We start from the raw sequence: 26,673 nt of genomic DNA, 5'->3' as shown, positions 1-26,673 counted from the left end.
GGCTACAGAGGAAAATCAAATTGCAGTCTTGTCTATCCTCCAAGTGCAGTTATTTCAGAATTACCTTACCCTCCACATTTGACTCTAATATTAAAAACAATGTCTTGTTCTCAGTAATTTTTAACAAGATGCCATTTAACTGGAAGATATATCTGAAGGTCTTGCAAACATTGGCAGGAGCAACAAATTGAACATAATCTGAGTTGTATTCTTAGAGGTGATTTCCGTCCTGCCTCCTTTTGACAGTGTGAAAACAGTTGTTTCCACAAGGAACAATAACTGAGAAACAGAAGATCTGCTCATGCAAAACCATTTTTAGCACTGAAACATAGATGAAAAAAATGACAGTCTTATGATTTCCATCTTTAAGTGGATGTTTAGATACAATTAATTGTATGTTAAAGATACACTAAAGCAGCAGCAGCAGCAGCAGCAGCAGCAGCAGCAGAGAATTTGATTTCATGGCAATTAGGATGGAGTAAAGAACTTACTTTGCATTGTCCAGGCAAAAGCTGTGAGACAATATTAAAAACAACATCTGCCAGCAACACCAAGAGAGCTACTGGTGTCACACCATAACAAAATTGATAGAGCTCTGTGTGGGTCTTACCATGGCTACTGCTAAGGTATCAGTAAATGGACCAATGGAAAAAGAGTTGGTGACGTGTGGACAGAAGGGTAGCTAAATATCAGTTGCTGGAGAAAAGGTACAAAAGACTATTGCCTTATATGCTACTTATGGGCCTTGCATTAGACATTCCCTGGTTTCTCTGGGAAAGGTGCTAGATTATATGGACCTCTGGTCTGGCCCAAAGGGGATCTTACATCCTTTCTCAAATTTCTGCCAATACACGGAAATGCAGCACCAACTTTTTAAAAGCTTGCTGTTGTACAATACACACACACCCAACACACACAAGCAATTTACACTTGATGATGTTTATTTTACCTTGTTGGATTTAAGTTATTAGAGCACTTCCAATTCAAGTCATAATAGCCACCGTGTGAAGCACTTTATGTGATCACTCACTTCGTTTCACACCAGAAGCTTTTTATTCTAATTACCATAATGTCAACAGGTTGGAGTGAAAATGGGAGTATATTTCAGTTTAGTAAACATCTAGAAGTTTGAAAATTCAAAGGAAGAATGATAAACTATGCTTAGTTTTGATGTTATTGTTTGAAACACTCAACAGCTGATTAAGAGTATTTAATGGGCACAGAAATGGTACTAACAAAAGAGACCCATAATTCCCTTTAAACTGCACTGAACAGTAGGCATCACTTGTAGACCTACTCACTATCCTTTGGCATTTTGAGCAACTGTTTTGCAGCAGTTAGAAGTGATTTCTGCTACATGGGTCAAATCTAGATTTGAACAGGTGCCTGAAACACCTGAGAAAAAATATTTATAAAATATTTCTATATTTATAGACTAGTTGAACTTTCAGTAAGCTTCAATAAAAATAGAATAAACCTTTTTTATATACAATCAAGCAGTAACAGTTAAAACATTTCAATTCACTATATATAGAATAAAGCCATTTATTCTTTGGATAGAGAGTAACTGCCAATAAAAGTATTTGATATGAAATCACACGTAATATAAAGTATTTTTAAAGACCAATATTCATTTTTACCAAGGAAAGGGGCTCTTGTTCTAAAAAATGTGATGGTTATTTTTCAAAACAACTGCAATAGTGACAGTATAATTTCCTTCCAATTAGTAAAATATTGTACAACAAAGACTTAGGCTTGACAGCTTTGCTTTACAGAGTTATCAGAGCTTGGTACAGAGAATGAAATTAGTTGAAATAGGAAGCAGAAGATTCCTTAGCCTTAACTCCATATTTTTTAAAAAATAAATTAAACTTAAAATTTATTTGAATATTTTGACAAAATATATAAGCAACTATGCTGATTAAAGCCAAGCATTCCACCATGAGACACAAGCTTAGAATTTTTATTTTCAGTTTTTAAACTGAATGTTATACAGCTGTAGTCTTAAAAATGAGCAGCATAAGCTTGATCGCTATGGTAATCACCATGGAATCTATACTCCAAGTCTCACCCTACAGCTTATCCCTTGAGATCTCAACCCTGGAGACATGGTCCTTTCCATATCATGGGACAGTATGAGGGATGACATATATGATTAAACATATGACAAAAACCATTCTTTCTTTAAATGCTGACCATACTATGCATAATTAATTTGTCTTCCCCAATCAACAGATAGCCAACAAAGATGTCAAGTGCATTTTCAATGTTAATATGTCAATAAAATATTAATTTAAGGTTTCTTTTTAGCTGCAGAAACCAAAGATGTAGCAAGGTTTTGTTAAGTAGCCTAAATATTTTTTAAAGTTGAAAAAAAAGTTTTGTCATTAGCTACGCAGAAGCCACATCATCAAATTATTCTGCTAATGAAGGAATTAACAGATAGAACCCTGAGACTGTCATATAGTGAAGATATAGGGAAATTTCCTTGAAGGAAAAATATTTAATACCTTTAATGCAACACATTGGACCAATATAATGTAATGTAGTACCAACTGGACCCAGAGAGTAAGTAAGTAAATGCTACTTCTAAATTTACTAATCATATTTTTAAAAAAAGGCTAGGGACTTCGTAATACTTCTCTTTACCAATTCCATTTTGCAAAAGAGAAATTCTAAATTATTTTCTTTAAAAAATAAAAAATACTGCTTTTTTGAAAGTATAATCACTAAAATATGTAATATCTGAAAGTATATTTCCCATGAAAGATATCTACAGCTCAATATTCACAGGTTTTATTTTAGGCTGAGTTAATCCCTGCTGAAAGAAAGAAAGAAAGAAAGAAAGAAAGAAAGAAAGAAAGAAAGAAAGAAAGAAAGGAAGGAAGGAAGGAAGGAAGGAAGGAAGGAAGGAAGGAAGGAAGGAAGGAAGGAAGGAAGGAAGGAAGGAAGGAAGGAAGGAAGGAAGGAAGGAAGGAAGGAAGGAAGGAAGGAAGGAAGGAAGGAAGGAAGGAAGGAAGGAAGAAGGGAAGGAAGAAAGAAGGAAGGAAGAAAGAAGGAAGAAAGAAAGAAGGAAGGAAGGAAGGAAGGAAGGAAGGAAGGAAGGAAGGAAGGAAGGAAGGAAGGAAGGAAGGAAGGAAGGAAGGAAGGAAGGAATTACTTTGGCCATAATAGTAAAATTGTTTTTAATTGTACATATCAGTACCCCAAGGAGAAATAAGGTTGCTTTTTTTTTTTTTTTTACCAACTCAGAGTTTATCCTGTAAAATAACCCATCTACTTTCCTGAATTTTCTTTTTAAGCGGAATAAAGATAATAAGAGACTCTGAAACCCCAACTCCCACCCCATTCTTCTTCACAGCCAAGCAACTTGAATGCATGCACATAACACAAATAAATGAAGAAGTTCTCATCTCTCAAGTTCACAGGTATAATTGAATTCAATAAATAAGTCTCTATTTGGAAATTCTACAGAAAAAAGTTAATAGTTTAGTCTCTCTTTTTTTCCAATATAGTTTTCTGTTCTTGCTCTCTCTCTGGAAGTTCTACAGGACTTTCACTGTATTCCTCCTCTTGTTCTTCTTCAGTGCCTTCATCAGTTAGATCCCTGCTTGTAGTTTCCTTCTTAGATGTCTCTGCTTCATCTGACCCTCCCTCGGTGTCAGCAGTGCAAATCCCGTAGCACATGATGCTGATGACACCCAGTGGTAAACCAAAGAGAAAGCAACCAAGAAGTGGGGAACTCTTGAAAACAGACTGTTGAGAAATAATTGGCCATCAGTTATATTTTCTTAATGTTCTGAATAACCTGGGGAACATGTTTCCCACCACTTCCACAAACTTATATATTAACACATTTTGAGAAGAATCAGGGTATGGAGAACATCATTGAGTGTCACACAGAAACTTTAATGAAAGAAGTGGGAAGACTATTGCGCAGTCTTTTTTTGCTAGTATCCTTACACTCTTTTTCTTCCTGCCTCATGACTCACCCTTTGAGCAACAACAGGCAAAGTAGGTCTAGCAACATTGCTAGAAATAATGCCTGGTAGCTTAAGGAATATGCACATGAATGTTCTAAGAAATGTTGGAGGGAAAGCTTGAGTGCTGCTCCCCATTTTTTTCCTTTTTTATACTTTGCCTCATCTACCTTTGGAACTCTTTGTAAAAGTATTATACTTTAAATAGATTCATTTAATTTTTGTTACAGGAATTTGCAAGGTGGTCCTTTAAGGGTGCAAACATTACTCTTTTGGACCTAAAATTCTGTTAGATCTTATTCCATATGTGGAGGATGGCCTAGACTTACATTACTTAATATTTTAAACCCTACAGTAGAATACAATGTACATATGGAAAACTGTGTTGAGATCTACATAGTATTGGTCTTATGTCAGCTGGTGTTGTTGGAGAGCAACTGGCATGGCCATAAAAAAAAAAAAAAGCTCAGATGTATGTATATGTGCAGGATGAGAACAGTGGGAAAGGAACTGTGCAATCTGAAAGAATATAAGCAAATGCCCTCCCTTGTCCAGAATATCTAGCAGCACTCAGTAGAACAATTTCCAGCAGTACATCATCCAACTGAACACATTTTACAGGTAACAGGAATGCCAGTCACAGAAGGAAAACAAAATTGTAATAGTTAGATGTTATGTACTCTGTGGGGATGAAAAGACAAGAGAAGACTGATTTGGGTAAAAGTCTCCACACTCTACCTGTCAACTATTCAGATGTACTATGACAGATTCAGACACTATCCCATTACTACCAATGACACATTTTATATGTCAACAGGTTCGTTTCAAAAATAAGAAGTATTGTAACCAAGACAAATCCAACAAATTTAATAATATGATCATATGAAACCTTTCCGGATTCATTTCTGTGGTTAGCAAGAGGTACATCTATTTTAACTTGATGGATACAAATACTATATAATACTTTACGTACTCCCACTGTAGACTTGGCATCATAAATTATTCTCTTGATTCGTTGAAGAATTCCATCTCCACCATATGCCTGAAATTTGAAAGATAAAAGGTTAAAGCAGCATCAGCATCATGTATTTCTATTTTAGTTTTCAATTACTTTATTATACAATGCCATCTTACCCATACTTCCTTACAGAAATATTGTTTCACTGAAGGAGAAATTATCTTTTGTAAAGTACCGAATTCTACCTTATTCCTGCACTGAGCAACACAGATGGACTTAATACAGCCTCTTCCAAGTGTATGATTCTATTATCCCACAATATTTACTATATCTTGAACGTTGTGATATGCAGATATATTTGTTATTTTCTCTAATTAACTTTTTTTTTTTTGCCTAAAGGAGATGCATTACCTTGCCTAAAAGAACTCACCTGCCCCCCCCCCCCACCAAGTGCTGTTATTTTAAAAAGTAGTAGTAAAGTCATTACAATTGTGTATCTAAGTGGGTTTCCCATGTGTTTTTCTTGGAGAACTTCTGCTCATTGTTTTCACTCCTTCTAGCTCTCCCATCACCTCAGTCTTATTTCTCTCCAACACTACCAAGATCTTTCCATGATTCAGTGTATTATAATCAACTACGCTATAGACACATTCCAAATAATGAGGTTAGCGACACTCCAAGATTCTGCATTTTCAGGTAAACACATTTAAAGATACCTTAAAGCAAGACAATAGAAATGAAGTAAGATAACTAACGAACTGCTCTAATATTTTTGAAACGCTGCTGAGATTTTGAGTAAATGTGAAATATTTACTTCTGCTGTGCCTTCCAAAATGTCATTAATGAACTGGACCAGATCTTCAGTGCTCTCTATTGGTTTATGAGGTAGGAAATATTGTTGATTGGATGTATTCAGGACAACAAGAGTGGGGATTTTCAAATCACTGAAATGATAAAACCAAAAAATTCAGAAACTGAAAAATAATTAGTTCATTAATAAAACCCTTGAAGAATGATCACACTCTTAGCAGTATAAATAGGAAGATTAGGTTTTTTTTAAAATCATATTACTACCTACTGAATCTTTATGGAATTACTCTATCCTTCCTTCCATCCATCCATCCATCCATCCATCCATCCATCCATCCATCCATCCATCCATCGGGAGAATATTCTGAAGGGTGGGGGCAATGGCAGAGAAGGCTCTCCTCCTAGACCCCACCAACCGATATTCTCTTGCTGACGGGGTCTACAACATGCCCTCTCTGCCTGACTGGGTGGGACAGGTTGATGTGATGGGGGTGCCACAGTCCCTCAGATAACCTGGATCCATTCCATGTAGGGCCTTAAAGGTGATAACCAACACCTTGAACTGGACCCGGAAGCAAACTGGTACCCAATGCTGCTCCCGCAGCAAAGGTATTATATGCGCCACCCTAAGGACACCCAAGATTTTCCACAGGGCCGCATTTTGAACCAGCTGTAGCTTCCAGATTCTCTTCAATGGTAGCCCCATGTAGAGCACATTGCAACAGTCTAACTGAGGGATAACCAGGGCATGAGAGACTGACCGGAGAGCCTCCTGATCCAGGAAGGGGCGTAACTGGGGCATCACATGAAGGTGGGCAAAGGCCCTCCTGGCCATGATGGCCATCTGCTCCTCAAGCAGGAGTCATGAGTCCAGGAGGATCCCCAGATTATGCACCAGGTCTGTCTGGGGCAGTGCAACCCCATCCAAAACCAAAGATGGTAAATTTCTGGATAGAGCGGGACCTCCAATCCACAGCCACTCTGTCTTACTAGGGTTCAGCTGAAGCCTGTTGCACCCCAGCACTTGGGACTGATATGTTGGTTTAACTTATTTCTTACATAACTATAATAGTTATGGCTAATTAATCATCCATTCCAAAGACTAAAGTATTCTTCACAGTTCTGTCTAGTGTTCCATTCTACTCAGCATCCACATTAGTCTGTTAGGACAAATAAATAATCATGCATTAATTATACTACAAACTGATGATACTGCTATCTTGCAGTCTTAATATTTACCTAATGAATGACACTGATGAGAAATTAAAGGTATTATAACTGAATCCAGAGAACACTAAAGCAGTGATCAAAAAGGTATGGGATATAATATAAGACAAAAGCAGCAGTATTGATAAGGTTTCTGTAATCTCCCTTTCGCAAGCTTTCATTACAATTTATTACTAATTTTTAAGTCAAGGAGAGGTATGCATGTCTTGTGCTCCAGCACACACACACACAAACTAAACTTGGTGGCCTTCTGAAGGACATACATGATCTGAAATTACCATTGGTTAGGCACAATGCATAATCCTTAAATTTTATAATACAAATAAATGCCAAATCCTTTTCAGCTCCTGAAAATTAGTTACCTAATGCTGCCATCTAGTGGAAGGAAATTTAAATACATTTTTTTAATGTTTTTGTTGTCTTTGTTTAAAGAGTTTCATTGAAAGACACAATCAATTTTATTCTCCATCTGAAAACTTAACAAAAAACTTCCAGAAGAAATTGACAACAATTTTGACACAGTCAATTTACATGTCCATTTTCCAGATACAAAAAGATTTAAAGTGACTATTTTCCCAGGGAAAGCACATGAAAAATCCATTTTCATTAATGTAGTGATCATACAGGATACTTTACCTTACAGTAAATAAAATTGAAAAACAATTTTTCAAAGGCATGTATAGCATTTTTGTAAGCTGGCAAACCAGTTTGCAATGCATAAAATAATTTTTGAACCAATAAAGAATTATTCTATAGATATGCTATTAAACAGCACCATGCAATCTTAAGAAATGGTTTTACTCACTCCATTAATAAACTATTAATGTATTCATTTCCATCCATATGGCCAAATTGGAAGTTTCTGTTAAAAAACAATTCACAGTATTATCCACTAGACTGATCTTAAAATAAATAATGATCTTATTAAAAAAATAAAAAATAAAAAAATATGACATCAATGAATCAATTTACTGAAAGGAAAATCTGAAGGAAGAAAAGGAAGGAGGTTAAATTTTTAGAATAGCAGGAGCAGATGAAGAAAATTGATTATCCAAGATTACCTCCTCAAAATACACTATCACAGTCGCTGGTAATAAGAGAACTTGGTTGAGGAAAAAAGCAACTAAGGATTTGGAGGTGAGATAGCTGCAAATGTAATATTTCATCCCTCCACCTGTATGCAACTTTTGTTCTAAAATCTGCTTTACAACACGCACCTGGGACAGTCTTGAAAGCAGATCAGCTGCCCCTAAGTTCCAGAAATCAACTAGGGTAGGTGAAGTTACTGCATACCTCTAAGCCCTTGCTCATTTGTCTCATAATTAATTATGAAGTCAGAATGAGACAATCTTACAATAAAATTCATAGGTAACAGCAACATAGAGCTCTGTTATGTTCTGCATTTAGATCTCTCTGAACTACCAAACTATTCTCAAAAAAGCAGTGCAGGAGAAACCTTTAGTATTGTACTAAGTATCTGACAGTCAGACCTCAAAATTGAAACAAGTAAAAAGGATTTTACTGCTCATGATCTATGATGATTTATATGGCCACCCATATCAGATAAGCAACTCTGGGTGGCTAACACAATAAAAGCATCAATGCAGTAAAGGATGCAACAGACAAAACCAAAACAGAAATGGCCACCAAGGACAAACCAATTAACAACAAATACATTCCCCTCATGATTCTTACACCTGAGAGAAAACATGTCTTAAGAGCTTCACAAAAGGCCAGTAAGGTTGGAGTAATCTAATGTTGGGAGGAATGGTGTTCCAAAGGGCAGATGCTACTGCAGAAAAGGTGTGCTTCCTGGGTCCTGCCAGATGACACACTTTAATTGATAGGACCTGGAGTATGCCCCTACTTCCAGAACTGATGGGACAGGTAAAGACAATTGGAGGGAGACAGTCCCTCAAATAACCTGGCCCCATGTCATGAAGGACTTTGGAGATATCGATCAGCATCTTGAATTGCACCCAAAAATTTACCGAAAGCCATGGCAGATCATGAATCAAAGGTATAATATGGGCACACTGATCTAACAGTATAACATGGGCATACTGATCTCCTGATTATTGTAATTACCACCCATATGAAAATACAGAAAAAATACATCAAATTAAATCAATCTGTAAAACAAATAGCTTTTTTCTACTGTTTTGATTACTAATTTCTATAGCTCTTTATAGGGTCTTAGCAGATAGCAGTACCTAGTTTCAAGAAAATAATTAAGTTACTACAGCTCCTTACTACATGTGGGCAGAACATGGGAAAATGTTTTGTTTCAAACCCTTAAACAAACCATCACATCCCAGGTCAGCCCCCCTCTTTCTCCTCTGCAGCTTCCACTGCAGTATATCCCACTGCTCCACCATTTTCCTAATGTCTTCTGTTCCCTTCCTCCTCTCAGTTGCTGCTGTATAAGCCCCAACTTGTCATATCCCACTGGCCCACCCATTTCCCACCCTCCCAGTGCCCTTCCTCTCCTCAGCCACCAATAAAACCAAAATATAATACAGCCACTGATCTACCTACCTCCTGCTTTTACCAGGATGCTCTCTCCCTCCCCTTGACTAGCACCACTAGTCAACATGGCATATCCCAATGACAGATGAAGTAACTATATTATAACAGGGTTTGGCATGTTGAGCTGATTTGTAGTTATCTGCTGCTGCTGTTTTATGCACTTCATTTTTTTTAACTTGATTGTTTAACAGACTATTTTACATTTTTTCATGTTGTATATTAGTAGCTGTTAACTGCCTTGGGCTATATTGTAAACATTATATAGAAAAGCAAAATATATTTTGAAATATGTACATAATTTTAAAATGCAGAAAACCGCATATGGTTTATACAGCAATCCAATCCCTATTTATCTATATTAAACTCCATTATATCCAATGGGCATTTATTTTCTAACATTAGGATTCTCAAACAAAAAATATGTTACCTATTAGTGGTCACAGATTTCTGAGTAGCACAATAAAATCTACCAGAATTGCCTATGTTATGCACATAACAGAAGATGCAGAGCTAGAATATAAAAATAATAAATTGTAGCATAATTACCTATGAAAATGGTCTCTGTAATTTTTAGCCACTTCCTGAACAATAGACTTCAATCTGTAAGAGAGAAAAAATCACAGGATTTCCACATCTCTTAAGCACTAAGTCACAATGGTCAAAGTACAAAGGAAACAAAGAATACAAGCATGAAGCCAGTTAATGAGAGATGGGCATGACATCTGAATTCCTCTGCAAACTCTTTTTTGTGTCAAATCTTTTTTTTACTCTACTTTAATTTTAAATTAGGAAAAAAAAAAACCTCCACTGTTGTAGAATATTAGGAAATCTGTGCCAAAGAAATCTGTACATCATTTTTTTAATTAGAATTGCCTATTCAAAAATGGATATATTACACGTCTTGAATCCAATCCTTAATTAACATCCTCTTACATCCCCCGATACTGAGTTCCAAGATATATTTACATAGAGGTTTCAAGTGGCTGGGGTGGTAGTGGTAATATTACAACTAGTAATAATTTTGTAAGAAATACACAATTCATGCAGAGTATATTCATGCAGAGTTAAGCAGCGGTATTTGGTTTTGCAGCCATAAATACAGAGAGTTAAGTAAGTATGGCAATTCTCAAGAAGTTACTTGCCAATGAGACAGATTCCTAGAATACCTTTTGACTGAACTTGCTTAATAGCTGGGGTGGTAGTCCATGCAATACTAGAAATTGTTCCTTATAAAATTTTTAAACTTTTTTGGGGGGGAAAAAATCATCCCCTTGGCCAATTGTTCAATAATTTGGTTGGTCAGCACAGATTACCATTAAACATACTTCTGTGGCTCTGGTATAAAAAACAAAGGAACATGAAGCCTGCTTTGTTCTGCTTTATTCTACTGGAACACAGCCTACTTTGATTATTCCAGCATACAATTTCAAATAGGATTGAACCAACAGTAACCCCATTGCTCTGATTTATGTAGTATTTTCTCAGAATTGGATTGAATCCAATCCTCCTCAATCCAGGAATTCAAATTAAAGTATCCCAGTAAAAGGCTATTAGCCACTATCTGAACAAAAGCTCACTACCTCTCTGGGTATCAGGTTATACTTTCAAACTGCTTTTGTGGTTAGAAAGTCTTTTCTTGTAATATTTAATCAGAAACTGCCTTCCTGTAAATGTAAAACTATTATTCTTTGATCTGGAATGATAGAGAACATTATTGGATCTTTCTTCTGGGTGGCATCTTTTCAAGTATTTGAAGGGTGCTATCATTATCCCCTCCCCAGGCTTTTCTTCTAAACACTAAATATTTCTTCTTCCTTCAACCTCTCTTCATAGGACTTCATTTTTCATTTATCTTCTTTCTTCTTCTTTAAACCTGTTCCAATTTATCTGTATAATTCTTAAAAGGCAGCGTTCAGAATTTGACACAGTACTCAAGATGAGATCTGGTTAACACAGAGTAAAGTGAAAAGTTCAGATACATAAATTTTAAAATAACAAATAAAAAAAAATAAAAATAAAACTGGCAATAGAAGCACTTAGTCTCTCTGAAGTCTTTTTCTTCTAAAGATTTTAAAAAAACTGAGCTGACTTTACTTTTTAATTCATAAATTGTTTTAACATATTTTAATATATATATTAAAGGTGGGTCTATTGGTTTTTCTGACAGCTTTATTTTGTTATTTGTTCCCTTATTGTTATTTATATTTTTAAAGTATTCTTATTATGATAGTTAAATTATGGATATTATACATAAAGTCACTATTTTAAAAAAGTTCAAATACATCCATTTTAAAATAACAAATCATGTTTTAACACAAAACATAATCCCTGGACCTACCTTCCATGTTCTGCAGAAACATCTTTATCATCAATAACTGCAATTGCCACAAGTTTTCCTAAAATAAAGTAAGATACATAATGCATATTTGTTTTGATTTATATTCTACTTTTATGTTCTAAATTAGCATTCAAGGCAGCCAATAAAATTTAAAAACAAAAACAAAATATAAAAGTTTAAAACACAGAGTAAAATTAACAATAAAATAAATACAAAGGTCATTTAATTTAATAACAGATTTTCTAAAAACTTAGAGAATATGCGGGGGGGCAAATACACCTTCTGAAAGAATATGTTCCATACTTTGGGAAAAGTGTAGAAGAAGCCCTTCTCCCATGTACCATCTGACAGTGGAGGCATCTTCAAAGAAACCTCTCTTTTTGATTTATCAAACAGGTGGTAATGGGAAATATTTAATACAGGTAGTCCTTGTTTAACATCCGCTCATTCAGTGACTGTATAAAATTATGACAGTGTTGAACAAGGGGTACTTACGATAGGTCCTCACAGTTGTGGCTGTTGCAGTGTCCCCCACAGTCATATGATCGCAATTTGGGTGCTCGGCAACCAGTTTACAATTATGATGTTGCAGTGTCCTGTGGTCACATGATCACTATTTGCGACCTTCACTGCCAGCTTCTAACAAGCAAAGTCAATGGGAAAAGCTGGCAGGAGATCGCAAATGGTGATTACGTGATCATGGGAAGCTGTGACCGTGCAGTATTTGCCGAACAACGGCAACTAGGACTGCCGGAACTGCCGTCGTAAGTTGGCAGAGTCACATGACATTGCGCCTTATGACTGCGTCACTTAGCAACAGAGTTCCCAGTCCCAATTACCACTGGTAAGCAAAGATCATCTGTAAACCCACATAGAGAGAGATTTCTTAGATTATTTAATCTTAATTCCTCAAAAGATACCACATAATTGAAATATATAGACAGAATAAATAGAGGACTCCCCCTCTTTCTTTCCCTCTAATCACCCACACTTTTACATCACTTTAAAAGTGCCTTTCCCCAAGTACACACTGAGGAGGCGGACAACCAAATATATTCAAGCAGCAGTGAATTGCAATCAAATCCCAGATCTTCACAGCAACACTGGTATTTTCTCTCTTCCTACCTCATCAACAGCAGTCAAATTTGGAATTGCTCCCACAATATGCCAATCACTATTTAAATGCCTGCTGCTTCACTCCAAATCCACAGTCTTCCAATGACTCTACTCTTACTAAGCCCAGGTGCTGTACTGGTCCACACAGGAAATAGTAAAAGCAAGACAACACTAAATCACATTGCCTAACATGGAATTTTGAATATTCCACAGCACAGAATATTCAAAACAGTGTCATGGTGTTTTCTTTCATACTCAGAACAAAACATTCAAACACATGTGCTTTGTTCCATGCACAGAACAGTTGAAATGCCTGTTTCAAGCTCAAAACAGCTCACATCCTATGGGAAAGGAGTCTCAAGTCAAGTTGTTTTGGATACTAAGAAAAAGTCTAGGTATTTAGCATCACAATCCAAAGTAAAATACATACTTAAAACACATTTATTTACACAGTTCTTTCTGGCACAGCAAACAAGAATAAAGAATTATTTTAAATTGAGGTTGACATTATAAAGATATATATGATAAGATGTGAAGGGCAATCATCTTACCTGTGTCTCCAAGCTCATAGAGTGTAAATCCATCTATATTAAGGTACCCCTGAAATCTTTCCCTATTTATCCAGGCTGTCAAATCACCATCTTCATACTCTTTATGGAAAAAAAGGGAGAAAGTGAGGGAAAATGAAAATATGTACTTAATCAAGAGTTATCTCCTAAGTTCAACAATATATATTAGGCGTACATAAAGACCATATGCAACAACTCAAAGCTTTAATTGTGCCCCAACAATGCCTCCCAGAAAACAGAAACTTGCGAGATTTCAGAACTGCCATTAATAATTTAGGAGTCAAGTATGTTAAGCCAATATTGTGAACATAGCCTGCATACCAGCCCTTTATTCCAAGGGGACAGCAGCCCCCTCAGACCAGACTATCAACACACATTCCTATAAGGAAGAGATGCACTTGGTCACATACAGAGTAAGATATCCTAGCTCTTTTCCTCTGCTAGAAATACAGAAGAGTTGTTTTTAAAACAAAGGAGAGAACTAGCGAAAAGTTAGTGGAAAGAGACTGGGTAAGGAACAGGGCTTCCACCTCCCCAACAGACTCTAATAAATAGCTGCAAAACACCAAGAATCTAGAGGAGGTCCAACTAATGGAAAAAGAGAGATTTTATCCCAAGAAGATTCTTTTTCCCCAGAAATAGGTGACATATCTAACCAAGAATTGATGTCAAGATTTTAATTTCTGTTATCAAGCTGGGCTAAGTCTCTTGCCTTTTATTCTTGTATGATTTATGAAATTGAATGTACAACTTCACCCTTCATTTTTCAGACTAGGTTCAAATATGGCATTTTTTCTTTGGAGTCTATTTATGATTTCTAATAATAATATGAAATATCTCAGGTATCTTTATGGAGATTCTGAGAGCTTTTCATCTGTAGCAGACCTGAGCCATCTTGTAGTCTCTTCAGAGCATTATATTTGGAGATTTTCTATTTATTGAGTCTCACAGGTTCAGGTAATGTACAACTGTTACAAATAAACAAATTAATACATAGGAAAGCAGCTGTTGCTTTCTACCACACTGAGTGTTTGCATTTTAATATTTAAAGTTTTAATTTTTTTCAATGTACATATACATATATATGTAATTAGATTTTGTACATTCTTTGTGAGATTGGTTTATTTTCCTAAGTGGGAAGGAAAGGCTAAATCCTGTAGCTGCCACTTCTCTATTCTATCCTACAAGAGAACCTACAAAGATGCCAGAAACAACCCTCAGTGGTAGCGCAGAGGCATTCAAGAGAGAGCAAGAAGAGGACTAGAGCCTATTTAAGATCTAAGAAGAGGTGGATAGCTCTCCTGCAGATATTTAAGAAAAATGATCAGGATCACTGAAAATAAAAGGAGAAATGGAGAAGGTGGGCAGTTGTACCTGTTTCTTCTTTCATTGTTCCTGGCCCTTCTCTTTTATTCTCCACATGAGACAAGAAAAGAGAATGCAGATTCATACAGAACTCTGTGTACAATCACTCTGCAGAACTGTGCATCAGAATCAAACTTCTGTTGTAAGTTATAGAGTATGCTTATAATTCAGTGTTATATTCTGATTCCAGGTTGTTCTAAGAGAGAATATATCAGCCCTGCAGTGCTCTCCACTGTTAATGTAGATAGTACTAAATTATTCTGGATGATAGAAATCAAAAATGACTCTGAAGAGCTCAGAAGGATCACTTTAAAGAGAATGGTCAACCAATTGTCAAACGCAATTCAATTAAGCAAGGTTAAACTGATGCACATTTAGGCAAAAAAAAAAAAAAACCAGTAACAAAGTAACAAGGCACAAACAAGCTAAGTGAAAGTGTTAATCACAAAAATGCAAGTCAGCCACCAGGAGTGTATTTGATGGTTGAGAATTTTTAGCAATGAGTGCTGGGAGCCAAGATTTTTTTAAATAACAGCTAGGGAAAAAATAACAAATTTAAGATAAATTCAATAATTTATTGTTTAAGTAAGGCTTCTATTGTATATGGAACAATGATTTCATTTCATCTACCCCTTAATAGAATATTTCAATGTATACTGACCAAATCAATTAATAAAGGTAATTTAACCAGGGTATAATGATGATAGAAATTAATAATGTTGATGATTAACTGTAATTATACTCTAGCCAACCAAATGGAAGAGTCAATTTGCATGTGTCAATAAAGAGGGTTTGTAACCCCACTCCTCTCCAGGCTTGGTCCAGTACCATAATTGTCAATAAATCAATTTATACTTCAATGTAACTGTATCCTGGTTTTCAGTTTAAACATAGCCCAGGTAGACTTATTGGAGGCCAAAAATTTAAAGCAAGAAGTTTTTAGAACAAAGAAAGTTTGTTGTGTCAATTAACAAAGGAGTTTTTTGGCCAGAAACAGACACAAACATTAAAAAAAAAAAAAAACCAAAGTGGTTAACATACACCAAAGCAGACAATTCAAGATTTTGTTTTACCTCCCAGGATAGCATACATCCCTAGGATTTCCTGATGTCTTCTATTCAAGCACTAACCACATCTGACTTGCTTAGGTCAGCAGCATGCTGAAACCTAGACAACTTTATTAGTAATTCTCAGATAATCTGCAAATAATCTAACCTGACACTGCACTGCTTTTGAATATGTAAATATGAAAAGACAATGTACTCCCAAATAAAATGTTCCTTTTCTAGAAAAAGAAAAAGAAATAACTATGGATACAAACATTAAGGTCCATAAACATAACCTATCTATGATAAGAGCATATGATTGAACTTACCATCATACACAAAGTAAGTTCCATCTTTAAAGACTAGAACAGCTGGCATTTCAGGGAGTGTCACATACTGAAAGAATCAATTGAGAAAAAAGCAGAAGAGTTTGATGACAAATTGCCTTTATACATTTAGATTCTATGATTTTCTATAAGTAGACAGTATTTATTGATTTTTAACTTCACTTCCCAGTTATTAATAGTGTAAGAAAGAAAACTGGCAATAGAAGCACTTAGTCTCTCTGGAGTCTTTCTCTTGTCAGCTAAAGGGTTTTTTTAAAACCTTGAACTTTTAATTTTTAATTCATAAATTGCTTTTATTTATATAAATAAATAAATAAATAAATAAATAAATAAATAAATGGTGGGTCTACTGGTTTTTATGACAGCTTTATTTTGCTATTTGTTCCCTTATTGTTATTCATATTTTAGAGTATAGTTATGATAATTAAATTATGGATGTTATATACATAAAGTCACTATTTTAAAAAATAAAGCAATTAATGATAAAAATTATGTTATTGCCTATGTCCCTTCCTTCTTTCTTTCTTGGATCATAGAAAAACTAAGCTGATTTCATAACAAATAAAAAACAAAAACAAAAAAAGAAAATATAAAAATAAAACTTTATTCACAGATGTACCATGAAGGAAGCAACCCAGATGTGCCTTTTAAAAAGACAGTTTAATTCATAAATATTTTGTTTACATTTTCCCACTACTATATTAAGCAAAGAACCTAGTTTATGTGTTACATAAATATTAAAAAAGATGCTTAAATATCATACAGAGTAAACAAGTTTAATAAGATACTCTTAACAGATCTAGAGAAATTCCAAGGAAAGGTGCATTTGGATCTTTTATAGAATTTGGAAACTTGCATCTTCATTCTTTTTTTCTTCCAGTTTTTTAGTTTCAAACTCTGAAGATAACAAAGAGCTCCAGAACCCAATGCAGAATGATCTCTCGAGCAATGAAGAGCTAAGATGATCCCCTGAGTCAGAATCAGGTTTCAAAACTTCTCCTCATATAATAAAGCCTCAGGGTATACTAAAGTCACTATAAATACTTTTAACAGAAACAATTCAGTTTTGCTTTCAAATAAATGAAAACAATAAATGTTCTTTGCCTGCTTATATTAATGGGAAGCCAGCGAAAGCAATGGTCATCTTTGTGACAGGATGTACCTTTTAATTTGCCACATCAATATATAAATAGAGAAAATGCATTTAAAACAAAATGAAGTTATAAGGCAGTATCATGTCTTTATATAACCTGTAATAACAAGTATATGTGAAGGGCGCTATAATTTCAACTTGTAATAATAATAATAAAAGAATTATTAATAAAAGAATACAATTCTGTCCTTACTAAAGCCATGACTAAAGGCAAAGTACAAAAGACCTGCATTCACATAAATTAACAACTGAAAACAGATTTTTCTGTAATTCAGCTCTGGATGCAGGGAAAGCATAAAAGGCAGGAAACATTCAGAGATATTTAAGGAAGGTTATCAAATGTTAGTTTGGGGAGGTAGTAATCAACATCAATTGTTTTTCTGGCTCAATTTAAGTTGTTCTTCACCTTTAAAATCATGAACTTGCTGAAAGCCTGGCTCAGCAGTGACTTTTCTCATGAGTCTATCTAGTTAGTAAAATCTCCAGGAAGGCCCCTTGTGGATATTCATTTTCACAGAGAGCTATTTCTCCAATTCATATGGAAGGTCATTTGCCTACATTGCTTCCAAACTGAGGAAACCTCTCTTTCAAGAATTAAGATTAGTCTGCTGCTTTCTCGGCTTTCTAAAAAAGAACTGGCAACATTTGTTTAATTTGGCATTTTAAATTTTGAGTAGTGGCTTTCTCACGGAAAGTTCTGTTTTTCTGTATTTTACTGTTTTGTGAAATATCTATCATCCATCCATCTGATAAAATAAGGCTACTAATTTAAAGCTCAACTGACCTTGGAGGCAATGTTGGTTGGACTATTCAATTACACTCAATCATAAATGCAATTAATATTCAGTTGCCAGTTAGTAACAAGGATATCACTCCCAATACTTTCATAACAACCCAATATGCAAAGACAAAGCTCCTCATTCTTTACTGTTCTAAGAAAAAGAGAGACCTAAGTTTTAAATGTATAATTAACTGTCTAATTATATTTTCATTTACCTAGCTTGGATTCATAGATTGTGCTAAACTTGAATGTGATTTGTTTCATTTTGACTAAGAGCAATCTATAAACCAAACACTGTGGCTTAGTTTTCCATAACCATCATCACTACAGCTTGTAGAACAAACCAATGTAAAAAATAAAGTATGATTTAACAATATGTGAACTCAACAGCCAGTAAGGAAATCTGAGGTTCTATCATGAAGCATAGTTGGACAATAAATGGCTCTTTGAGTTCATGGTGGGAGGCTTAAACACTTATTCTACCTAGCATTCATGAAAAATATTGTCAATGGTAATAGATAAGAGGTATTTCTCAACATAAGTAAATATTCAGTCAAGTACATAATTATCATTGTTATTATTTTACCTCGGGAAGTATCTCTTCTGAGGCAGAAAAAAAGTATGTATAAACAATTAGTTCGGAAGCAACTTCTATGTATCTTTCCTGTGGAAATACAAATAGGTAGTTTTAACACGTTTCTCAGTCTTCATAAGCTTCTTTGGTAACAGAGCAAGACACTATTTTAGTACTAATTCACACCTCAAGTTTACTAATGCAGGTCTTTTGCCTCTCTACTGAGTCTAGCAAATGTCTCTGTGTTGTTCCTTGAAATTAAACTACAGAGTTATTTGCAGGCAAGCACAGATAGAGTGATACAACTTTTATATCTCTACTCCCTTCTTTTGCTTAATCAAATGGAACATCCTTTTTCTGTCCACCTTTCTGGCATGTTTAGTAAAAACAATCTTCTGTTAATTCTTCTATCTTGTATTACTGACATTTATTGCATCTCAGTATAGCAATAATATAATCAGATATCCCCATTACCCCATTTCAATATTATCATAACTATTGCATGAAACCACAGCATTTTTTCTTGCATTTTCAGTGTAGATTGTGTATTACAATCTGCCAGCCCATTTTGATTTTTCCAAGTAATTAACTCTATAGTAGCCTTTTTCTAAAGGTGAAAAAAAAAATGTGGAATCCTGAATGTGGCTGTTCACATATCATACCAGTTTCATGAATTATATCCAGTTCTTTAAATGGAATATAGTCCCTTTGATGTTGCTGATTTAAGTAAATGTATATCAGTTTGCAAAGTTCTGTAATAACAGAACTTTATTAGGAGGTATCCATTAAAACTCCTAAACTGCAACTATAATGAACAAAACAAATATTTGTGGTTAGTGAAGTTTCACACCTTTAATGGAGATTCCCCACCAATGTACAGAAAAAATATGCGATGTCTTTTTTGAACATGCTCAAACATTTGCTGGCTAGGGAGATATCGAATAATAGGCCTGCAGATAAAAAATAGGGAAAACAACAAAAGATCAACATCAGCAGGAAAAGGAAATGATCTGCTTCTTAAATGCTATTCCTAGAGAAATTTCACATCTCAGAGGATAAGGACCCTCAATAGTCCCACTTGGAAGAACATAATTATCCTAAAACTGATAAGGCCTTACATTTTAAAAATGTATTATTATTTAAAGCTGGATGAATGATTTCTATGACATCTAAAATGCATACATATATGATCAGGGGAGTGGGGGGCAGAGAAACACAGTGCTAACTTCATATATTGGCACTTAAAAGATTTTGTTTGTATTTACATTTAAAAGCAAAATATTTCCATTATCAAAGGACAATGCTCAGTAGTTATGAGTACTTATCAGTACACTCTATGAAAACTATCGGTATAATTCTGTGGTCACAGAAGCAAAAGACTTGCTTTGAAAATAAAATCTTAACAGAACTCATTGCAATTCAGTATCTAGAAGTTATTAGCAAATATGTCATCATCCTATCCTATTTTTACCAGTCAGCAACTATCTTTTACAATTGCATCATTACTAGAGGCAATATCGAAACATTTGAAGATTTAGTAATGTAATTTCATCAGATACTATTTCCTACCAGAATACCTTTTTAAAGAAAAAGGTGAAGGCTTCTAAAGTTTGCTTTCAATTGATATATGTTAAAATAGTAACTGCTACAATCACGTAAAAAGTTCTAAGCACAATAGTAAATATACCATTGTTACAGAGGTAATGGAAATACAGCCAAAGATACATTAATGTATTAATTAATATAGCATATTTTAAAGTTTTAAACTAATATTGTGTTTGTGATACTCAATGAATTATTTATTGTTAAATCTTTCATATCCCAAAGAGGTTAATTAAACAATTCTAAATGGCAACAATAACTTTTCATTTTCATTTCTGACAGCAAAACAGACTTTGGAGTTATTAATGCATATAATAAAGTTGCTTTAAGTTGCAAAATCATTATGTTTAATCACTGTTACAATTAAATAAAAAAGAGACAGCTTCAACTATGAGCAGTTTGTAACCCAGAACTTTAAGAGCTATACAAGAAAATGAATGTAAAGGCTATTAAATAAAATGAGGTTAATGAGGGATGGCAGAGGAGAAAACTACTCTCTTCTAAATGCTCAATGAATCATACGTATGTGAGAAAATCAAGAAAATATTTCACACTTTTTTTTCATTTGGACTGACTAAAAGTAAGTTTAGCTCAATGTTTGATGAATATGTGAAATTGTCTGATAAATTTTCTTGGCAGGAATACAGCAATGGTTTGCCAAAGCCTTCTGTGATTTTTTTTTTTTAAATGTCCCAGCCTAGTTTACAGCCTTACACATTTCCTGCTGGTCTTCCAATAAGATACCATCCAGATCCAACCTTACCTATGTACACTTTAACAACAAGTACAAAGGTTGCCCATTAATTATAACACTGAGACAGTTTGGTTGCATGGTCTGCCATATCCCCAGTATTTTCTTGCCATATTTTCCAGAGCAGCCCTCATCTCACATGCTGGACAGGACTGAACCCATAAATACTTACCCTGCAACTCTATTTGCGAACTCAATAATATCATCTTTGGTCCTTGGTCCTCTGTAATTGTATGCTAAGTCACCCTTCAACCTAAATAAATAGAGATGAAACACCTTCAGTGAATACTTTTAATGCTATTTTTTTAGGATAATCAGTAATTGATATCCAGTAACCAGTAAAAGAAGTGCATATGGGATTCAATTGTAAAAGATAAGTATAGTGTAGCAATAGTATTTAAAAACAGCTGTAAAGAGGAATGACTCTTCACCAAGTTTCAGTTGGGTTTTAGCTGATGCAAAAAAAAAAAAAAAACAACTGAAAGAAAAGATTGGTTTAAGTTTCATACAAATTTGCAAAACCTTTTCCTAGAAAAAAAAGAGAAACACTGCAAAGCACACATATTTAATATACAAAGCATAATATTCAACTTACAGTTTAATTGTTGGATAGCCTCGAACTCCAAATTCCGAGGCAATACCTACCAAAGGAAACAAAACATGGGAAAAAATGAAAAATTCAAACATGTGATTTTTCTCTTTGACAAATTCATGTGCTCCAAACTATATTAGTAGCATTTTTGGAAGCAACTATAATATAGTACAAACATTCTAAACGTAAGAAGTAGTCTTTTACTTAGGAACTGATTTGGACAATTAACGTACTGAGTTTTTAATTTCCAATATTTTGTATCAATGCAAATTGATACAAATGCCTAATTTAGCTTTTTTGTTATTTTCTAAAATTATAAATTATATAATATGGAATACTTTAGCAGTAAACTTACTAGAATAAGAAGTTGCATCCATCTTGCCAACCTTTACTGGAGACCCAATGCTTCCCATTTCTTTACCAACTTCATTCCACACTGGCTCCAATTTCTTGCAATGGCCACACCAAGGTGCATAGAACTGTGAACAAACCATAACCAGTGCTCTTTAGATATTTAAGCTACAACCTTGTTATTGCCATGTTTGGGGGAGGGGCAGTAATTAGTATTGAAATCTAAAACAATTGAAAGGCGTTAGATTATCCCACCTTTCTTTATCAGCTATATCATCCACGCTTCTGGAATTTTTATAGAGAATCCCCTCCACTGGAACATAAAAATGTGTAGCTTCCATATTTCAGCTTCAGTATACTAGATAGCATTAACTTAGTGAATCAGAACAAAATATTAAGTTATTTGCAATAATCAATACCCAAATTGAGATGTCTGAGTATCTTTTAAATTAATACTTGGGTCTAACGAATTGCTCTAGCTCATCTTCCAAGAGGTTAAGGAAGAATAAATAATTACAGTACACCCATAGAACAGCTATAAAATAAAGTATTGCTTTTGGGGGGTATGTTTAAGTCTAAAAATTAATATCATACTTGGCCCCTACTGGTTTATTCTTTATGGTTAGCTATGATTCTTCAAGTTCTATAGAATTTTTTAAGAAGGGGAAAGCAGAACTATACACATGGTTCTGATTTAGAAAGATAAAGATTTATTGTTTTTGATAGATACAAAGCTCTGTGCTGCTGTTCCAAGAGATACAACTGGAAAAAAACTAATTTAGAATTTAACATCATATTCTACTATATAAGCCAGTCTGGAATGGCTTGCCTTTAAAGGTAGGCTAGAAGCATTTTCAAAAATTATAAATAATATTTAAGAGTGCAATCATTCCCCAACTTATGATCCTACTGCATAGGATCCTCAGAGTCCTTATATCTTACTCAGCATATCTGCATCACTCAGAATCGATGAATGCTTCTATACCATTATCAGTTTGAGGTTAGCAATAAGGGGAACAATAATATTTTACATATTATCAAACTGAGTTGACAAGATGGAAATTCTCTTTTTTTTCAATGAATTACATTTTGAATTTCTGCACTGTAAGATTTCTAATACACAATAAATCTAAACTGCACACAATAATTCAGTTGATGAGCACACCTAGATGTGAAAATATAGCAAATGCATTCAGAATTGGACCTACAAATAAAGAATGGAAATTACCTTTTAAAATGTTTTCTGTTAGAAGGACCTTAAAATACTTTTTTGAACTGCAGTAGCAAGATACTTGGCCTTAATATGCAAGGCAATACATACACAAAGTAAAGCTGCAAATCTAAACAAGACAATCCATAGATTATCTTAATATAGAAAGCTTATCCACCTGTCAATTAACATTAGCATGTCAGATCTTTCAACAATGACTTCTAAACCACTCTTCCACAGATAACACAATGGTGCTAATCTATATCAGATTCTCTTAAACTATAAAAATCAACTCTTCATAGGAGTAATTGTACTGTATTTTTAATATTAACAAAGCAACAGCAAACCACTTCCATATTTGCCAAAGAAAACTACACAGGCATGTCTATGAGCCACTATGAGTTGAGTTTGATTCAAAGTTTTTATTTTAACTGAATTTTCTGGTTTTGCAAGAAGTTAGGATAATCACAGAAGAACTGTAAAAAAATTAAACCAATTTATATTTAAAAGATTTTAAACAAAATTGTTTTATACTACCATACTCACATCAACAAGCCAAATGTCATCTTTACGGTTCTCTTTAAACCTATAAAAGATGCATAACCAATAAATATTCTTACTAAATTTAGATACTTGAACACAGTTATAGTGTCTCCCATCAGTTTTCCCTTCTCCAGGCTACACATATCCAATTAATCTAGTTGTCATTCCTATTTTTTCCCCCTTCCAGGATCCTTATCGTTCTTATTTATTCTGCTTTAGACACGCACCAGTTTGTTAACATCCTTCCTAAAACATGGTGTCCAGAACTGGATACAATATTCTAGGTGTCACTTGACCAATACAGAAGAGAGGAATGATGACCTGTCTTGAGTATGATGTTCTATTTATGTTGATGCAGCTTGGGATTGTATTTGGGTTTTTTGCAACTGCATCACACTGTTGGCATATGTTCAGCTTGTGATCCCCCAAGATAGGCAGATCTTTTTTACATGTACTGCTGCTCAGTATGGTCTAATCCTATCTCTCTGTTTTGATTTTTCCTACAAAAATGTAGGATTCTGCATTTGTCCTTGAAAAGTTCATTTTGCTGGTGTCTGTCCACTGTTGCGTCTTGTCACGATCCTCCTCTGTTTGCCATTTCCCTCTAATTTTGTGTTCTTTGAAAATCTGATAAAGCAATGTTTGTTATATTGCAGATTCTCATTTTTTTCAGAGCTTTGACTAGCATTTGGAACCCAGGAACTCAGGTATCCCATTTATCTTTAAAAACTTGTCAGTCCAAAATAAAACATGTATAAAATGGCCCTGACGTGTATTCTGAATATCCAACTAGATGACATAATGAATTGCCTGGGCCAACTGCTGTGAATAAGGTCCTGCACACCAGAGCAAGTTACAATAATTGTAAGAAATATTTCTCTTTCCAGAATCCTGGAAATAGTGTATTTTATAGTGTATTTAAACTTTGTGTATTAGGTTTTGAATTTTTGAAAGAAATGTCCCTATCTTGAACTGCCACAAACCCCATTATACAGCAGTTTCCTTAAATGAGCTGAAAGAGAAAGCACTGCATTATTAACAGTATGTCAACATAATTAAAGGCAATGTGCTGCTATTATTCACATGTGGAAAAATTCATTAAATTTTTATTTCAGATGCACAGTGATTATCTGAATTATATTATTTTTGAGATTTTTTTTTGTTTTACGGAACTGCTACTAAATTGATATCTGTCAAATCTCATGTGTTAGAATTTTTAGATTTCTGACTAAAAACTGTGATTCCTGCAAAGTCGGAAACTTCTCATTTAAAACTTTTGATATTCTTTTACAGACCAAGGGGAATGATTCTTTTTTCTTTTGAAGCAAATGACTAAGCTGGAATTGGACTAATTCCATTATATTTGTTTCAGAAAAGCTACAATTACCATAACTTATAACCAAACAGGAAAGAATGGGAATACTTATATATTAAGATATCTAAAGATTATGCAACCACTAGTTCAGGGTTTTAAGTTTTTTGTAGTTAAGAATAGGTAGGTAATATGATCAAACTCTAATTTATCCACTACAGAAAAAGGCATTTTTAAGCAAACCCTTAAACAAAAAGGCATTTTAAGCGGAACCTCTATAGAAAAAAGCAATTCTTAAGTAAACAATGGTGTGGTCTCTCTTCTATATTTGTGATCTACAATGCACTAATATACAAGGGAAAAAAAGGGATGCTTGAAGAATTCTTGTCATTCCATAAAGGTACAGTAAAATAGAAATATCTGAATTCATAATTTGTGGAAATTCTTCATACTTACGATTCATCTAAGTCTTCCACAAACGATGCATCTACAGCAAGTATAAAGGCAGCAAATGCTGGAAGAAAAAGTTGGCAGAAGAAAAAAGTAGAATATAATGTGGCTTATCACACACTAAAGCGACACATGTGCTTTCATTACCTACCCATGCCATCTCTTCCCCCAGATGCTACTGGAACACTTTCTCTCAAGATCACTCACTTCTAACAAATTTCAAAACAGCTTTCTCTTAATTTAGGGTTTTAGGAGAAAGTTGCCCCCATCCCTCTTAGAACAGGCAAGAGGATCCAAGCACCTTCTTCTTTCAGAGCAGTGCCAGAGCTCAATCCCTCCCTCTCCCCCAAACGGTCAGAGAGAGGGACAACCAGCGAAAGCACGCCTAAGAAGTGAGTTAGCCTACCAAGAAATGCGTTCGGGGCAGCGAGCGCTTGCTTGCCGGTGTTTACAACCATGCACGCGGATCCCGTCAGGAACCTGTGATTTGCATTGGGGGGGAGGGTGTTTCTATGCCCAGAACGGAGCCAAACCCCCTGCCCTGCTCCGCCCTCCGCTTCAAGGCTCCTGTACTTCCACGGCAACTCAGTATTATTCAAAGACTCGGCCTCGCGTCTCCTTCCCCCTTCAATCCGCTTCCTGCAGCATCAACCGACGTTCGTGGCCATTTCCTCGTCCCTTGCCTTCGCCGCCTCCTTGCGAAGAAAGGCGACGGGGGGCGACGGCGTCGGCCTCCGTTTTCCTCCCATTCCTCTCCGCAACTCCCCCCTCGCACTTTCTGGCGTCTCCTCGCGCCCCATCCCCATCCCCCACCCCTACCCCTCCTCAGCAGCTTTAAACCCTTCCTGCGCCCCGGCCAACTCCACGCTGCCTTCCCCCCCGCCGCCCGGGACACTGCCCTCGCCTCGAGCTGCTGTTCAGGAGGGACCCCATCCGCGTCCATTGTACCTGTTGCCCACAACAAGCGCAGCCGCTCTTTCATTACTGCCCCCATACTGACAGCAGCCGGCAGACCGAGGAAACCATCAGCCGGAAGGGGAAGCGGAATTTCTCCCGCCCCTGCTTTGCC

At 35.2% G+C, this 26,673-nt stretch overlaps 1 protein-coding gene across 1 annotated transcript; it reads right to left on the bottom strand.

Moving 5' to 3' along the window:
- Window positions 1-923: 923 nt before the first annotated feature.
- Window positions 924-26,673, bottom strand: TMX3 (thioredoxin related transmembrane protein 3). The gene is made up of 16 exons (XM_007424853.4): window positions 26,553-26,673; window positions 25,611-25,668; window positions 23,846-23,885; window positions 22,094-22,217; window positions 21,742-21,787; window positions 21,319-21,399; window positions 19,644-19,743; window positions 18,806-18,883; window positions 16,268-16,334; window positions 13,510-13,608; window positions 11,843-11,900; window positions 10,051-10,104; window positions 7,781-7,837; window positions 5,753-5,882; window positions 4,954-5,022; window positions 924-3,756 (listed from the first exon to the last, which is right to left on the bottom strand). Exons 1-16 carry the CDS (start codon window positions 26,596-26,598, stop codon window positions 3,490-3,492), a joined length of 1,374 nt encoding a protein of 457 aa, XP_007424915.1. The 5' UTR covers window positions 26,599-26,673; the 3' UTR covers window positions 924-3,489.

Source organism: Python bivittatus, unplaced genomic scaffold (assembly GCF_059951505.1).
Source record: "Python bivittatus isolate LINGU-HERP-01145 unplaced genomic scaffold, Pbiv_v1 ctg000840_np1212, whole genome shotgun sequence".
Taxonomy (NCBI): Eukaryota; Metazoa; Chordata; class Lepidosauria; order Squamata; family Pythonidae; genus Python; species Python bivittatus.
The sequence above is the reverse complement of the archived record's forward strand: the minus strand, read 5'-3'. Positions and strand labels throughout refer to the sequence as shown.